This window comes from Chlamydotis macqueenii, chromosome 2 (genome assembly GCF_036417535.1).
Source record: "Chlamydotis macqueenii isolate bChlMac1 chromosome 2, bChlMac1.mat, whole genome shotgun sequence".
Classification (NCBI taxonomy): domain Eukaryota; kingdom Metazoa; phylum Chordata; class Aves; order Otidiformes; family Otididae; genus Chlamydotis; species Chlamydotis macqueenii.
In genome coordinates this window covers 75726158-75744695 of record NC_141557.1, presented here as the reverse complement: position 1 = coordinate 75744695, position 18538 = coordinate 75726158, and the positions used below count along the sequence as shown (strand labels likewise).

Here is an 18538-nt window from a genome sequence, read left to right as displayed (position 1 = left end):
TTTAATTCATAAATGTAAGAGAGGTGATGAGCAAAATACACAACTAATAAAGATAAATGGCTTTTGTACTCATGAAGGCTTCTTATTAAAGAGTTAGTGGAAAAAGTGTCCCTGCTGGGCAAAGAGAACAAAATAAATTGTGGACTTAAATGCAAACACAGCATTTAAAAAAAAAAAAAAGAAAAGAAAACAACATTAATACATCATTAAGGTTGAGCGTTTAAATTTACAGAAGCCAGCACAAACATGAAGGAAGATTCCTGCGGCAACATTAATTGGGACTTATTGCAGACTGTGTTATTGATGATTGCATACATCCAGTTGCATAAGCAAATTGCCAAAGCTGTATACAACTGGAATGCAAATGAAGGATGTTCAGCCATGTGGCTTCTCCTACACTGAGACACCCACTGGGTAACAAGTGCAGCAGGTATGGCTGACGAGTCACCTGCAGAGACACACACACTCATATCCATCACATGTCTAAGGATAAGGCAAAAAAAAAACCCCAACCTACCAAATCTTCAAGATACATCTTCTAGTTAGTTATTTATTTGGAGGCAAGTTAACAAAGACCTTGGCTAACAATGCATTCCTTTAGTGCATGCATAATTTAATTTGCTTCATCTGTTGTATCTGCAAATGCTGAAACATGACAAGAATGTAACACTCCCAAAGCCATAAAGTATTTCTATTTAGTCATTTCTATGGCCAGATGAAAACTTTGTGTTATTTCATGTCCCACATTGCCAGTATAACCGCAGCTGAGCTAATACACCCCAATCCCTATGCCTGTTTTCCAAAGCACAATGTCCTGGGGACATTTTCTCTAAATTGCCTGCAAAGGCTTTGGAACAGCACAAAACCAGCCTGCAGAAGGACCACATCCATCCTGGCAAGCACATACTAGTGCTATGCTGGAAAGCATCCATCTCCGCTCCAGCAAGCATTATTGGACCATACTGGCACCAGGTGATCAAAACCTGGGAAATGGCATTTAGCTGATGCTGGCAGGGGATGTTACTTGCATTGCTGCGGTTCCCAGAGACCCCAACCCAGATCAGATTCCCACTGCAGGCTGTACAAAGGTAGCAACAGGAAACTGCCTCTTGTGTTCAGGTAGGCTATTGACCTTTCAGAGAAGGGATAAAGTGTGGGTCATCCTGTCAAACTATTCCCATCTCACAGGTCAAGTACTGATATGGGCTGTACCTCCTGCCAAATGCTGTGGATTGCAATGAGAATTTTGGTGTCATGAAGTTTTGGTTAAAATTAAATCAAGTGCAAAATAGTGAGACTCAAGTTGCCCAAGGTTGCACACTGTGACAGAGCCCAGAGCTGCCGATTTCCCCACTAGCGTTTCCCACAATTAGTCAGCCTCTTCCCACCTTTTTGTGCCTCTTCTTTTATCAGAAAAAAATAAGGAATTGCTCATGCAGTATTGCATCTTCATTGCTACTCTTGCTTCCAAGTTCCCCAGCATCTGAGCATAGGGTGACACAGAGAGGGAGGACAAGCTGCGTAGATGATTTAACTAATCTCATGCAAATGTACTTGGCAGTCTCACTACCCATCATGCTTTCACCTACATAATGGGCAAGCCAGCTGAATTGTGCTTTTTCCAAAGATAATAGCATTTTTTATGCCTTATTCCTTAAAGCTTTTTGTGCTCACACACTGAAAAACCGTTCCAGCTGAGGAATAACTGAAGTCAATATACTTAGTCTCTGTCCAGGTAATTATGCATCCTCCTCCCATGTTAGCTGAAGAGGATATGATGATGATAGGACACCATTAACATGTCTGTATTTTCCTCCCTTTCCTTGCTTTCAGCATATGAAATGTTAAACTACAGTTAAATATTTATCATTACATCTTTTCTGGCTTATATTAGAAATGCTGCCTGCCTGCATTATCTTGCGTTTGAGAAGCAGGAAGGATTTTGCAGGCAAGACAAAACATGGAAGAACTGGTTTAAAATAGAAAACAATAAACTTGCCTCTCCTGATACAAATTTATGTGATTTACTGATTTCTGAATTGCTTGAGTCCAGAGGAAAAACCACCACCACCAAAAGACTATATATAGAGTTTCCTTTAGTAAGAGAAGCAAACCCAAAACATTCAATAATGCTAATGGAAGAGTTATGAGCTCCTACTGCCCATCGCTCACTCACTCTCAAGTTAATTTGCTAGTGAAAAAACCCATCACAATGTATCTTCTCCCCAAGGAATCAGGACGGACTATGAAAATGAACGCTAGCAATTTTTCCCTTTTCACAGCCAATCAGGCATTGCTCCTGCCCATGCTCATATGACTTGAACAATATACAAAGAGCTTTGAGTGAAAGTTGGGATTTCAAATCCAAGACCAAGGGAGCTGGAAGATTTGTCTGGAGGGAGTGGGGTGGGTTGCATATGAGAAGACAGTCAGCTTCTCACCTCAACCTTGGAAAAGCTGCAGCAATGTGGCACCTGTAATGGCAACACCAGAAAGCCATGAGTTGCATATAGGTCGAGCATATCAAGCCTGGCTTTAAAAAAGGAACGATAGACTCACAAAAAATGTAAGTGCTTGAATTTTGTAACAAACAGTCGTTAAGTTATGCTCTTCAGAGAGTGATTTGGCTGTTGATCTATCTACAATTGACGTTTCAACCCACTGGCTTCAATGGGCGTTGGAAATTCCTGCTGATTTTGGCGGTTGTTGGCTTATATCCGAGGTCCATGCACTGGAGGAGCATACCATCTATTTTCATGCTTTAAGTGGATACGGAGAAAGCTCTAGGCCCCCTCCCCTCTGACTACAAAAATACAACTGCTTTCATACTAGTTGTATGTCATGCTGTTTGATCATTGTTCAGTGTCTTTCAAGTTATTCCTATTAGGAGGAGAAATTGCTGAGGGACTCGGGTATTTTTATGCAATCCTATTGATTTTGCAAAAAAAAGGAAAAAAAGAAATACAAAAGCCTTGAAGATAGTTTGAATCAAATCAGAGATAACTAGCCCACACTCAGATGGCTTTAAAGAGACTTTTCAGCCATTCTCCCCAGATTGTATTTCCAACTTCTTTCTGTTTTCAGGACTTTGTAGCTCATTTTTTCTGCCTGTTCCCTAGCTACTCTGGAAAATACATTCCAGTAACAGTATCTTACTGTTTAGGCTTGAATTTGGGCCCTAGAAAAATCTTTTCACCATCCTTTTCTGTTTCTTGTTAATTATCCAGAGCCTATGTTTTGGGCACTGAATCCATTCATTTTTATTAAAAAAAAAAAAAGACCATCATCTTCCCGCACGTCTCGTGAATGAAAGACACCATCACACTGACACCCTTTAATTAAGCTTCACCTAACCACCATGAACTTCAGACATATTTTAATAGAGATGATATCAGCAGAGGCAAAGAACATGTAACAGTGGCATGTGCTGATGTAAAAGCCCACAGGGATCATTGCAAAGTGCTTGAGTGAAGGCCTGATGAACGGACAGTAGCCACTGCTCTCAGGTATCTACTGGAGATGGAAGTGGTAACCCGAGGGGCACATGTTTCTGACAGTGATATAAGCCCAAATATTCTCCTTTAGAAAGGTTAAAAGGAGAAAGTGGTGGACTTCACTCAGGCACATGAAATCATTCTTGTGGAGTTTGAAGAAAGTTTGTTACGTGGAGTCCAAAACCAACTTCATCAGAATAACCCCGATTTGGACCTTCCAACCTTTGCTTAACACTTGTGGTTCAGAGCAGCTTCTCCCACCTTAAGCTTCAGGAACTTCCAAATATGCTGTAAGAAAGTGGCTTATGATAAAGTGAAGTTACTAACAGGATTCCTGATGGGTAGCATGAGGCCAGTGCAGGATGAATGCTGGAGAAGAGTTTCAAGTTACTGGAAAGCAAAAACACTGTTTGTTGGGAGGCTGGGGATTTTGGCTTTTTTTGGCCTAATTCCATTTCCAATTAAGCCATTTAGCGAAAGCAATATTTGTCCAAAATAGAATGAGATTTTCATGGAACAACAATAAAATATTAAATATGCTTATGTTCCCAAAAAATTAAAACCAAAACAGAACAAAACACACAGAACAAAATGCTGTTCTGAAATGGGCAAACTAAGTTAGACTTTTGCTGGAATATCTCTGTTTTTATCCAAAGTCTGAAAAAAGCTAGATAACTGACAACTCCTGCTCCATCAATAGGAGCTGAGGATGCTCCATCCATGACGAGCTCCGATCTCTTTACAGTCCTACTTACTGCTGCCATCCTGATTTAAGTGTTATATGAGAAAGTTTTTCCCTTTTATAAGCTCTCTTAGTCAGACTCTGGTCCTCCAGGTCACCAAAGCGCCTGTTCAATTGAAGTGCACGAGCAGTTTCTTGAACTTAAGAGAGGACCTGACTCTGCCCCACCGCAGTCAGCAGAGCCAGGCTGTTCAAAGTTGAGCACATGCTTAAGTGCCCTGCTGGATTATTGCCCAAACTGTCAATCTTTTACAGTTAATCATTTATCACCCTGCTTATGTGCTGGTAGTTATGCTTCAGTGTGCAAATATGCAAATTGCTTTCATAAAGCTCCACGCACCAAGCACAAATAATGCTTTCTCAGCCCTTTACAGGAGTTCGCCAGTCCTGTGACATCTCAGATAGATCAATCAGCACTTAGACCTGGCAAGAAAGTTACTTCTCCTTTAATTAAACAGAATCATTACTGTGTTCTTCTTAATAGGGAGGTCCATTCACAGACTTGCAAAACAAACGAATAAATAAATAAGGCCATTTAGCTCTAACCTGACATTTTGCCTTTAGGAGTGTGTACATCGATCCATCTTACACACACTGCCACTCCTAAAGTGAGAATGGGAGCGAGCTGTCAAATGCACGATAAGCATATTTGCATAACTGTGACACAGATTAAGTTAAATAACTGGCTACAACGAAGGTATTTGCAATGTATCATAAGATAATTCTCCCAAACACAAGTGACCATTTTAATTTTTCTTTCCCTCGCTGAGGCTGGTTGCTGTGAACTCCAGGGGAACGTCGCCTCCACTTACCTGAGACCCATTGCTCCGTATTCAGAAGTCTCACAGCTCCCATGACTTTTCACAAATAATTAAAATTGCCACAAGGAGAGAAAATATAGTTGCTGCCATTCAGCTCTAATATATTGTACTGAAATGATAGGCGGCCATGGTGCCTCGCTGAAATAGAGCCTTAAAACACAATTAGTTGCAGTTCCGTAGATTGCAGAGCCAGTTATTCTGCGCTCCTGCCCGTGGGGCCTTCCATGCATCCGCTAATGAAAAGGCTGCTTTTCCCCAAATGTCAGGTACTTTTGCAAGAAATGAGTACAAGGAAGGGAAAATGACAGAGTCTGTTCCCTTGCTCTGTAGAGCAATTTTTTGTAAAAATTCATTCTCTGCCAAGCAAACTGCCTGAAAAAAAAATTGCAGTCAGCCACTTCCTCTAAGAGGAAGCTTAAACACTTCTCAGATTGAGTCATATTAAAATGAATTAATGCCGCCAGCTGGTCTCCCAACCATTAATTGAAAAAAAAAAAAAAAAAAACAACCGACAAACCCCAAGGTTTAAGTATCATTAAAAAAACCCAACCTAAATAAACAAACAAAAACAGCAAACCAAGCAAACAGGCTCCTCCAAGCAAACAGGCTTCTCCATGATAGACCAGTTGCCATCTTTATCTACCAAACAGGACAAAACTTGTCCCCTGACCCATCCTGGGCTCAGGCACCAAGTCTGCAAACACTCCCAAACTTCTGCTGCAGAGCCAGGCTGGCAGGTCAGGTCCTGGGCCACCAAGGACAAAGGCAGAGGAGCAAGGGTAGGTGGGACCCTCTAGGGGAATATTTGAAAGCCACGCTTGGGGAAAAAAATCTTAGGCAGAGTTCACTGCATGACTGTTTTGGGATTGGCAGGGAAATAAAGTCCCAGGAAACAGGAGCTTGGGACAATGTTTCGGAAGGCTTGTGTTCAGTTCAGGTCCCAGATAAAGATTTGGCCGTCAACCCAAATACTAGGAAGTTTTCCTTCACTATGTAATTCTTTAAAAAGCACATGCACGTTTCATTTCTACTTTTGGCTGTAAATAACAATCAATTGCCAAGTTACATTAAAGCAAGTAAGTCTGTAGCGTTTTAAAGGAAATATAATGTGTTAATGTAGGTTAGAAGAGACATAGAAAGATACCGCTTGTATGAAAAAATGCATGGCTGTGAAATGGGTATTTTCCTTTCACAGTAGGTCAGATATAACAAGCTTCCTACTCAAAGCCCCTGATGGAAAATATCCACTCATTTCTGGGGATCTAGTGAGATGGAGACACAAACATCTGAGCAGCTAAATATAGCTCTGGATAGCAGTGCTTTGTACAGTAAGTTCTAGCGTCTCTTAACTTAATATGGAAATTGATACAAAAATAAAATAACAGTATTTTCAGAGCCCATCTCTGCTTGTGTGCTCACCGGGACTCACACCAAATTTCAACCCTGGTTGAAATTACTCTGCAGTTTGTGTCTTGCCCTGTCTCATATCCCAAGAAGACAGAATAATGATGTCCAGCAGAAAAGGGCACATCTATTGAGATACAGAAGGTTACTCCACAGAAAGTCAATATGAGAAGAGCACTCAGAATGTCTTGTCCTTTATCATTTCTGCAAGAGTGATAAGCTAAGTTTAATTAGAGGAGTTTAGGTCTTGGTCAGAGATTTCCACAGCCCTAAATGCCAGTGGTTTTACAACGTTTGTTACTGGACACGTGCCGTTTGGATCAGCCTGTGGTTGCTGAAGCCTGAAGTCAGGCTTGGGCAGGTACTGCTGGAGCAATGCTGCAAAGCTCCAGAGGAGGAAGCGAAGGTGGCGAGAACAGCAGAGCCATGCTTCTGACACATGGCTTTCTTATATTTCTCCTCCCATCTTGCTGCGAGGCAAAAATGTTGGACCTGGGTGTGATTGCACTTGCAGTGATTTAAATATAAATTCCCCAGGTCTGACTCTGCACTATCCTGTTCCTTGCTCAGCCGCTGGCCCAAGCACCGGGCATGCAGGACTTAGCGGCCTGTACACTGGATCACAGGACAATTCAGGTCAGGAAGGACCCCCCTTGCAACGGAGATGACACCCTGAGAAGCAGGGCTATAGATGGCAAGAAATTCAGAGTAGAAGTGGGCTCCATCGCTGGTTGTTTCCCATTGCAAGCACAGTCACTTGGGAATCTTGGTGCAGTGCTTTCTCCTCCCTCTCTCAGAGAATGCACTGGATGATATTCAGCCATTAACAGGTTTGTCAGCGGTATGGACTCACGTGAAAGGTAAACATGTACATCAGCGTCATCTTATATAACATTAAAGGAAAGTAAAAAAAAAAAAGGCATTTGCTCTTACAACTCACATGGAAAATGAAATGCAAACAAAATAAGGTGTGTTCTGCTCTATTTCTACTTGATATTATCCTCCTTTAAAGTTAGAAAGTTATGAAGCTTGCTGCCAAGCATAAGTCAATAAATAAACAAATAAAGAAAATATCAACAAGCTTGATTTCAAAGGTCACAGGAAGGGGGGGAGTGCCATGCTTTTAGCCTTCTCCTTCCCCTTTTCTGTCCTCCTCAAATGCTAAAATGCTGTACTCTGCCCCAGGGCGAGGAGGGAGCCCTTGCAGGAAGCAGCTGAATTCAGAGCTGATGAACTGGATTCAACCCTGCATTATTAGCACAATCAGTCCAGGAGAGACTAGTTGAGGAGCAAGTTGTAAATAATTTGGTGACCACCAGCCACTGTGACCATCAGTTCCAGCTCACCATGAAGAACCCTCATCTCACCAGTGACTGGGGCTGATCTGGGGCTGTCCCACACACTTGGCAGCAGTGCAAGATAGGTTCCCAAACCTTCCTCAGCCATGACAGCTCACGAAGCAGCTGCCCAAAGACAACAGACACAGGTAAAGTAAGTCAAAGTTTCTTGCCTTCAGGCTGGATGAAGCCATATGATAATGGAGAAGGGGGCACTTGTAGCTGCCCCACCACTGTGAGGCAAAGCACATCTCAGAGCAGACATTCTCCCTTCCCCATCACAACTGTAGCTCTCGAAAATATTCTCTCCAGCTGGCTCCTGCTCACAGCACCCCACATCTATCAGGATGCAGCAGCAAGCCCAGCACCTTCTATGCTCTCATACTCTTTGCTAAAGGCACCCGAGAGAACTACCCTCAACACCGCAAAGACACAGGAAAAGGGACTGCAGGATTCACACGGACAATTCTGAAAAGCGATGAACATCGCACCCTTACAGATTAGCCTGGGGTGGCAGGAGCTGAAAGGACATTTGCAGCATGGCTTGGCCAAACCAGACACCACAGTTCAAGGGCAATGGTAGAGAGCAAGGATTGGGTAAGGCCATGAACATTCATTCATATCTTTGTTCTCATTCAAGAATGCGAAGGCTGTAGCAGCCTTACAACTAACAGTCACAGCATGCATTGAAATTGCTAAAGCTTGTAAAATCTGATTTACTCTGTGAGGGGGAAGGGGAAGTGATTTAGTTTGAGTCATAAGAGGTCTTGATACAATCTAAGCTTCATTATCTCTGAAGAAACAGCTCAGTCCCTGGACAGATATCAAAAGGCTGCTGTGTACAGCCTTGGTAACACAATAGCAGAGAACAATTCCTAGCGCTGAAAGAATACAAGACATTTGTATCAGCTGCTCTTCAGTACAGCTTCTCTCGCATTACACCACCCGATGGGCACTCCAGGTTTATGGTTAGCTCTCCAGGGGTCCATGGCTCTGAAAGCAAGAAGATATATGCTTTGCAGAGGTTTTTACACTACGAATATAGTTTTAAAAAATTGTGCAGCCCCAGGCATAAATAACAATATCAATCTACCTGCCTTTCTCTGCCTGAGGTTTTCACTGTCGGAAGCCTCACATGCTCTAGGAGTCAGAGAGTCTGCAGCTCTGTTTGCAGTGAATGGTGGCAGGTAGGAGGGCTTGGGGTAATTCTGCCTTCACGCCCTTAGCAGAAAACACAGGGGCTGGGTGATAACTGCAGTGGCCTGCAAGTTTCTGCTGGCTCAGAATCCCCCTTTCTGCAGCTTGAGTCCTGTCTGGGCCCCACGAAGAGGGATGATGCTTGAAAACCCACAAGCAGAGGAAAAGAAAGCTTAAAACTCAGCTGAGTACAAAATTTTATTCCCTACCTTAGCTCCTAAGGTTGGGTAGGCTTTTTATTGCGAATCACATTTGTTTCTGCAAAGGAGAGGAACACACATCCGTGGGAGGGAAGAGTTGACTTTGTCACACGCCCCATGAGGCTGCGTAAAGTAGCTGAGTGGGAGAATTTTTGACACCTCCCTGTGCTGGAGTAAACCCAAAAACACGGGCTGAGAGTCCAACAAGAGCCTCCCCTGAGGAGACACGGGAATAGCGCAGCCAATCCTGCCTCTCCACAAGAGCTGCTCTCCAGCACTCCTGCAGCTTCAGCTAGAAACTGAATTCACAAACAGCACAGAAATGCAAGGGACCAGTTTGGGGAAAGGTCAGCTAAGGTTGCTTCTGCTATGGCCGAACCAGAGCAAATGGCAAACAAGAACAGACCCCTGCAGAGCTGCACTGAGGAAAAAACAATGTGCATATTGCAAATGTTCCCCCGAGCTCATTGTTCCCTTTCTGCTCTTACAACAATGGATGTAAAAAAACAAACCCACTTTGTGGAAAGAGAGACTATGGAAGCCATAAGCAGAAAGAGTAATTGATGCAGGTTGTACTTTGGAAAGCCATTTCCACTTGCCTGCATAGCAGAGTATATGGATTATTCCTGCGACCATAGATGAGCAGCACCACATGCAGTGGGGTGAGATGCTGTTTTATTACCAGTTCCCTTTGGTAAGAAAAGACATCAGGTCTGAGCTCCTGTGCATCCTCCCAGGGAACCTGCAGCTCCAGGCAATACGTACGTCTAGAGTTGTCACTTGGTAGGCAGGACATCCACTTGGTCTTGTCATAGATAACAAGCAGTTCTGACATGCTTGCAGGAGGTGTGCCTTCAGGGTGGCAGCCCTGTGGGTCCCACATGCCTGCTTTTTCAGTTGATTTCTTCACATCACACCAACACCAGCTGTTCAGCTGCTCCCATCAGCGAATTTGCTCTACAAACAGCAGTTTTGCAAAGTCCAGCAATGGAGGCTGGAATGCTCAATGGTACAGCTACCTAGGTCTCAAGACATCAGTTCGGTCACACAAAGCTGATGATACAGTACTCTGCAATGATACAGTGCACCTTGTAGACTGGGGCTGAGGTGGGGATAGATTTCCATAGCAGACACTCATGGGATCTAAGGAGAACAAGTATGGCAGATTCCCATGCCTACACACAGTCTTTGCTGTGGCAGCAACTTTCCACCTGCTCATGGTTGCTCCTTGCCTTGGCTGTATGGTGTGACTACCAGCAGGGGACACGTACCCACCTTCCAGCATGCAAGTCTGCAGGTAGAGTCTGTAACAAATATGAAATATCTCCTGTGACTGAGGCCAGCTGTGCTAGCAACATGCCCAGTAGGACCACTGGACCACTAGCTAGTGGAAAAATGACTCCCTCTCCAGTGCTCAGATGCTCTCAAGTGGCACTCTGAAGCTGCATGGATGACTGCAGGCCCATGATACGATATTTTTCTAGCACTCAACAAGCAGATGGAGGTTTGTGACTGGTTCCTCCTAGCCAAACTTCCTGCAGAGGGATGACTAGTTTCCAGAGTGTTAAACAGATATGTGACCACAGCCAAATGCCAGATGGCTGGAAAGAGTATTGGAGCAGCCCTCATGAAGAATGTCTAGCCTTGGCTGCCAGCATCATGTACCATATGCATCAGCTCCCAGACAGAAAGGCCTGGCTGCAAGTTGGGAGTGTGACACAGGGATATGAGATAGCACAATGTTTAGTGATGCCATAATGCAATGGGGCAGAAAGAAGAAAATTTTTTCTTTCACTCACTTCCTTCACTGTGCAAAGGGATTGGCTTCAAAGGCCCTTTTATTGACGGTGTAGATGGAAAAAAAGCTGTTTCAAAGGCAGGACACCCAGCTCTGTGCAGGTCTCCTGCTGAGTAGGAGATACAATTTTTGTTTCAGGAGATACAATTTTTTTTTTTCTCACAACAGATAACTTCAGGGAACGATGAAGCATTGCGGTGCAGGTGGGAACTGGAGTTTGTGCTATTTAATGAACTGTAGGCTAGTGGTAGGGAAGCTGATGCTTGCTGCTGAAAGGGCTACAAAGTTAGAAGTCTCTCTCAAAGCCTCATGTGATGGATTTACAGTTATTGGGTCCACAAGAGCAGCCACAACAGCAGACCCTCTAAGCACCTTGGCTCTTTGCTCTCGCTTGTAATCAGCGTACAACCAGGGGATTTGTATCTGCATTTGATCCATGGCGCAGCCATTATCCAGGCTGACGCTTGTAATCAGGAGCAGAACATAAGTGGAAAGGAAAACAAGGAAAAAAAGGAAAAAGCCTTTGTGTGGCATCACTCTGCATAGCACCAACTCCAGCTGCAATTTGATGACCTCTTTATGCTGATCTAACTCTGGGCTGCCACTGAAACAATGAGCCCTAACCTTCCTGCCTGCTCTGTCACAAGCTGGACCAGGGAATTTGAATGCTATTTTACAGTTCTTTAATCAAGTTCCTTTTCGTTTGGATCAGTTACCCGAGCTGACATACTGCTCAGCCCACCCAAGCACAGGAGGCAGCAGGGGAGCACGGTCAGCAGCAGCAATTCGCACCGAGGTTAGCTAAAAGCTGTCGTCTTACAGCAACAGCCTCACAGCGTACCAGTCATAACCTGCCTTAACATATTCTCACACACACATTGACACAGCACAGCCAGTTTCAGAGATACTCCAATACGTATGCTGCATCAGCTACATACAAATCAGTGATCTGCCCAGACTGATTTCATTTACGCTTTCATCTGCGAGATGCTTATGCGAAACATGAAATGAAGCTAGGACTTTGCAGACTCCTAATGAGAGCGAGCATGTGTGAGACAAGCAGCTGGCAGACAAGTTATAACAACCAAAAAAAACCCCAAAAGATGGTCACCTATTTATTTGATAAAGAACTTTACTGCTGTTTTTATTTTCAATAAATATGTACACTTGGAGAATAAAGCTGAGGCTTTTTTAGCCCCACTGAGATCTAAATGGCAATCTCCAAATGCAAATTTCGGTCACAGGATAGCACTTAATCTGTATCAGTACTCTGATCCCTGCATGGGATTCTGGCACTCTAGTCCGTTAACTTATATTTACATTCCAGAGGTGGAGGTTGGTTCAGAAGAAGCCTGAGGATGGAAACAAGGCAGGAACATTTATCACATGGTATGGTGTTTAGTCCTTCTGGAAAGTTCAAGTCTCTTTGTAGTTAGCAGCTGGGCCAGTCCATTCATCAGCATCATAAATATGGTCAGTGACATCACTAGGACGTAGTGGCTAATGCTGCAAGGAGGAGACAGATAAAAGAAATGAGAAAAATGCAAATTTACAGAGTAAAAAAAAAACCAAACCAACCCCTGACATAAACAACCCCCTGAATACTTTTTCTCTTTAACTAGGCCTAATTATTGGCCTAGTATGTCATTTTATATATGCTGCTCCCAGAAGACAACTATTATACCAGCAATATTGTGTAAAAACCGAAGTCTGTGACAACTGAATGCATACCAAGTAAGAGGTACTGGGTTTATTTTTTTCACTCCAGTGGGTAATTCAACGTATGTGACTGAAACCATTGCAAAACTTCCATTTTGCTGTGGACTGATAACACAGAATTTAGGGAGAACTTGCCATCAGGTAGACATTCCCTGGTAATAAGACAACTCAGATATTTATGTCAGCTAGTTGCAATTTTCTAGAGAAAACACCACTCCAATGATGAGCAGCTTTTAGAAAAAGAACCCACTATTTATTCACTCAACATTTCTAAAAATTGCAGAATTCACTGCTGTGGTAACACACAGTTTCAAAGAGACTAAACAAATCAGTTCAAGAGTGGCTAGTAAACACAATATGAAGATGCAGCTTCTGGGTTAGGAAGTCCTTAAGTCACCAATGGTTAAAAGGATAACAAGCAGAGAGCTTGTTCCCCATTTGCTCGAATTCTCACACTACTTCCTCTGGTACCTGATGTTCATTAGTGTTACAGATGGGCTGTTTAGGGTCAGACTGAGATTTGACCTAGGTCATTCAGCATCCTGCGTTCTATGTCTGAATCAAGCTGTTACATAAACCACCAGCCATCAAGAAATTTAGATTTTTCCAAATCTAGTGACATTTCAGGCTACAGTTTCAGATGAAACACTGCTACACCTGTGTCCATGACCGCATCCAGTGCAGCTGTTTGTTTCTTCCTGGGACTACTGAAGATACTGGCATTCTGACATGTGAAGAACCCACACCTCCTGATGCACCCATACTCACTATTTCAAAGCAAATGAGATCTTTAGGATGAGCAGAATAACTTCAGACTTGATGAAGTCTGAGTTTAGTCACAAAAAGGGATTGAAAGGAGCACTTGCCAGTTTAATGACCTGGAATTTCTGCCAGAGGACTCATTCAGCTGGAGAGTTTAGGAGAGTTTAGCCAGGAAGAGCAGTAAAGCTCATAATACCTAGCTATCAATCCTCACAACCCTGAGACTGTGACAACGCTGGTGCTAGCCTAGTGCAATTTAGCTCTTTGAAGTGGAGAAGCACTGGCTTCTAACAAAGCTGGCCCACTAATCAGTGTGAGAGAACAAAAGCAATCCAAAAAGTTAACTCATGAGCGGGAGCTCTTCCACAGCCAGGATACCAGCAACCAAAGGAGCCAGGTCCTGACCCGAGTGGATGGAGAACACTGAAACCAACTTGGCTCATGCTACAAGATTTTTCTTTTTCAGTTGAGTCTAATTCAACCTTCTCACAAATACATTGCTCAAAATACATAGTTTTAAGAAATCAATTACAACAATCCACTGGTATAAATAAGCTCAGACCTCAACAAACATCATTCACCCCTGCAGCTGTAAACTCAACTCCTACCTGTATCCAGAGCAACTGAAAACATTCACTAATGTGAACAACTCAAGGTTTAAAATATCAGTCAGGAGCCATCTTTCCTACATGCCTTTCCTAGAAGCATCTCCTCCCTTCAGCTTTAGCTAAGCACAGCAGCACACCTACCAGAGCCATACTGCTGCCCTGCTTCTGTGGGGAATGTGTAACAAGACACAGTGAGAGCACGAAGTCAGGCACAAAGCATACTTCCACCTGGTCAGTGTACTTCAGAATTCATAGGTCACAGCTCATTTACAATAACAGAGATAACACAACTCCCTCAAGAGCCGCTCTTGGAAGACCACCTGGGTGTGTTCAAGGCTCAGTCTCAGTTCTCCATGGGAAAGGACATGTTGCCAACTGAAAGTCAAACTCTTGTTGCAGTTATCTTCGTGGAGTAATGTGGCCACGGGGACTGTACAAGCACCACAGGTACAGAAGTTTGCATGGCTCTTAAGGGAACAACCACTCTGGTAAGCAGCTGGATGGCTTAATATCTCATGCATTCATTACTGGTAACACCTCAGCTTTCCTTCTCACCAGGCACCAGAACTGTACTTTTTCCATGTAAGCAGCAACACCACTTTCCTTCTAGCTTTCAAAGAAAGCTTGAATGAGAAAACCGCAAATCAGAAGCCAAATGAAGATTGTGCCTTTATTTCTACAGACGTCCTGAGACAGTTACCAGAGGACTGGCAACTTGCTGCCACCAGCATGACCCTTACACAGGCATCTGAGCTCCTATCTATCTGACCCAAAAGGAGCTTTTCCAGACATAGGTACTAATCAATGATTTTGTGGGGCATAGAGAGGGGCTTTCTCAAAGGACAAAAGTCTCCAAAAACTCTGCTTAGTTACTTGTCAGTCAAGAGACTGGGTCCTCCGTCCTTTTGTAAAGAACAGAGTGCTGCACACAGTTCTTCCCTGCCTGACCGCACAAGGCTGAATAGTTATGCTCCTTTATTAAAATATCAGATGTTCAGAGTAAGGAAGTATATATATATTATGCCAGAGAGTACAATTAAAAGCAATTTCAGCCTACTTGTCACATAATTGCAAACAGCCAACATTTCTGGGGCTATCAACAACTGGTACTGCAGTGCCTGCAGGCAACTCTGCTTGGTAAATTAGTTCTCAGGCTGGGGTAATGCTGTAATTAAACAAACAAAGCAAGACTCTTACAGGTATATGCCGCAACTGCAATGGCAAAATCTTGATCCCTATACAACCCAGAACTGCGCCCTTGACTGGATCTGTAGTCAGAGTGAAGTGGGTAATTCTCAAAACAAGCCTCCTCCATCAGAAGTCAAACCTGAGCTAATAAGAAAAAAAGACCAAGATTCTAAGCTCCAGACAAGTTAGATCCATGTGGAGGAAGAAGAGACATTAAAGAGGTACAAGAGAAAAGTATAGTGGGGCAATGCTTATAAAAGATGAGATGGATAGGGATAGGTAATAGTAGAGAAGAGGTAGCTGCTGTAGGAGATGACAGATGATCTAAGGTAAGGCAGCACTGTTCAATGGAAAGGTGAGTGCCTTATGCATGGATCAAGGTCAACAGGCAAAGCTGGTGCTAGGAAAATTTTGTATCAGGGAGGAAGACAACTGTTTTGGTGGTAAGGAACCAAAAGGAGAACACATGAAGTACTACGATCTCCTGGCTTTGTTTGTGACAGTGTACACTGGTGAGAAGTACTAATCAACATGAAGAATCAAAGATCAGTAAAAAATGAGGGGAGTAAATCAATCCTGCCCCAAAATGTGGCTTTCTCTCAAGACAGCCTAATTTCTAAGATGGCAGAGCTGATTAGAAGTTGGGAAGACAGGAAGATGGAGTAAGTTACCATAGCAATTAAAAAACTAGAAATAAAACAAGTAAAACAAAAACAGCTCATGCAAGGACTTGGAAGAGCACTCTCCAGAAAAGGTCGAGGAACTTATTTCTACATGACATGCTACTTTGAACTGCAGGATTGTTCCAAAGCACACACTGAGATCCCAGATTTAGATTCTGAATTTAAAGTCTACTGCATTTCCAGCCAGGATCTCATGCTCTCTCCTCTGTTTCACACAAAACAAATCACAAAGCACACCACTCCTAGCTCATGTTTTAGAAATTGTTAGTAAAGACTGCCTTCCTCTTAGTTACAAGACCTTTGTTTTAATAGTCAGACCTAGAAGCCCCAGCATCCCAAACCTGAAACCAAATCTGTTATCCTAAAATCTAAAAACCAGTCTCCTGTGCTGTATCTACGTCCCCTGAACTTTGAAACTGCAGAACAGTTAAGATTGTATCTTTATCTCCCAGCAATAGTTATAAAACAGGGTAGGAGTACTACATTATGTGTCTGTACAAAACTATATAATATTGTTATACAAAGAAGCTTTAGGGTTTACCTTGACTATGAGAATATACAGTTATTTACAAATTGCATATACTGAACAGATACAGTGGGCTTTAAAGGCCTCTCTATCTATAGATAACACACCTTTTAAGCCATAGAGAAATTATTTTAGTGACAAAGAAGCCAAAAAGCTTAGCTATTCCACTTCTCTGTTATTCAAAATGAAAAGAATCTGTCAGAACAAACTTCTCATCATCACATACTACACACTGAGACATCAAAAATACTAGGAAAACTGCATTAGTATTTTTATGAAATGTAATTGTGTGTTCTTCTAGGGCATATGATGCAATTTAGAGTGACCTCAAGATATATAGGTAGAGGGTAAGGTTAGCAGACCTCAGAAGCTTGCGTAAGCCACTGCTATGAGTTCTGCATTCACTGCAAGATTACTATCTCGTTATTATATCAAAATAATGAAAAACACTCTCTGAAAAACAAGTCCACATTGATTTTAGCACGACCAATAAGCAAAGGGACTTGAAGACTTTCTAAGAAGCCATCAATACATATGGTAATTGATAATTTACTGAGAGGAAGGATTCAATAGTGCATTGATAATTTGCTGAATGTGGTAATACAGGACTGTCCGTTGAATCTTTTGTTGCTCAGCATTTCATTAATGATCTGGAAGAGTGGGAAAAGTAGAAATCTCTTTACATTTCAAGACAGCACTTAAGTGGGATGGTGAATTAAACTGGGAGAATAAAGACACAACATTATTGAGGCACAGTGAAGTGACATGTAATGAGGCTAAGCTGAGGTAGAATGTAAGGTGTGCTAGAATGAAATGTAAAAGCCAAGAATTAGAGGTGAAATTCCAAAAAAAAAAAAAAAAAAGTCAGTTCAGTAAACAAACTCTACTTCCAAACAATGAGATAGATCCACTAGGAAACAAAGCATCACCATAAAATAGCAGTGAAGGCTGTCTTTTTGTCACAAGGGATTTAAAATCAGCTCTTACACACCAGAAACTTCTTAGCACTGGTATTGAAAAACTTAAGTATTGCCTAATGAGGGTTTCCCACTGAATTTGCACATTCTTAATAAGAGACAGGACACACAAAAGTTTTGAAGTGTGGTAATTAGAAAATCCATAGAAAGCTATCACCACAATGAGTATGGAAATACATCGGAAGCTCTGCGAATGCAGCACATATACCACGGGACTCTGACAGACTTCAGAGGAATGAATCTTCACTGGACAATTAAATTACTGCTTTTCCATCTGTGATTTCAATGATGTGGTAACTAGTAATATAAAATGAACCCTGATAATCGCAGGCACGCACACACGCACACAACCTTATCAGTGCCACAAAAAAAAAAAAGAAAGAATAAAAAGATGAGAATAGCTATCCTTAAGGGTGCTCCTATTCTTTGTTCCATGAAATCCTACACAGGTTTTGTTGAGATACAAACAGTTGGGGGGGGGGGGGGGGGGGGGAAGCACAAACAAAACAGAACCATCATTTCCCTAACTGATTCACCCTTCTTGAGAAAATTTTGGCAATACCTTAAATGTCAACTGAGATAGGATATTTTCAGACCTTGCTGTCAGAGCAACAACAGACAACACTGCAATGGGAATGCTACAGAGCTGTCACTGCAGTTGTAACAGGAGGACAGGAAAGAGTCCTGTTAGTATCTCTCTCCCACTGGTTTTGGGAATTGCCCAAAACCCCATGAAGCTCATCTTCCCTTTCAGGAATAAACAAACAAACAAAAGTCTTCTGCTGTTGCCTGCTAATTTTGCCAAGCTTGAGGATCACACAGAAATCTGCTCAGAGAAGGTTCAGGCACCAAAATATAGCTCATGCTAGGTAAAAGAAGGACCACTTCAGTTCTGTGCCTATGGATTCACCTCTTTTCTTATGCATTCTAATAATTTTTACCTTATGTGCAAACACACACATACATATAACACACATATAAAGAGACTACAATAAAATAATGTAGGTGGCAAAGGGAAGCACTCAAAAGTGAAGTAATGACAAATTTAAGGCTGCCTTAGCGTTATGCATTACCACGTTAAA

The 18538-nt window shown here is 42.5% G+C and overlaps 1 protein-coding gene across 5 annotated transcripts in view; it reads right to left on the bottom strand.

Annotated features, from left to right (window-relative positions):
- Positions 1-12095: 12095 nt before the first annotated feature.
- Positions 12096-18538, bottom strand: part of PIGN (phosphatidylinositol glycan anchor biosynthesis class N) — a 101349-nt gene continuing 94906 nt past the window's right edge. For all 5 annotated transcript variants that reach the window (XM_086740334.1, XM_086740335.1, XM_086740336.1 and 2 more), the window contains one exon: positions 12096-12499. In XM_086740334.1, the coding sequence (XP_086596460.1) occupies positions 12376-12499 (124 nt within the window). In that variant the 3' untranslated portion in view covers positions 12096-12375. The remainder of the gene's footprint in view (positions 12500-18538) is intronic.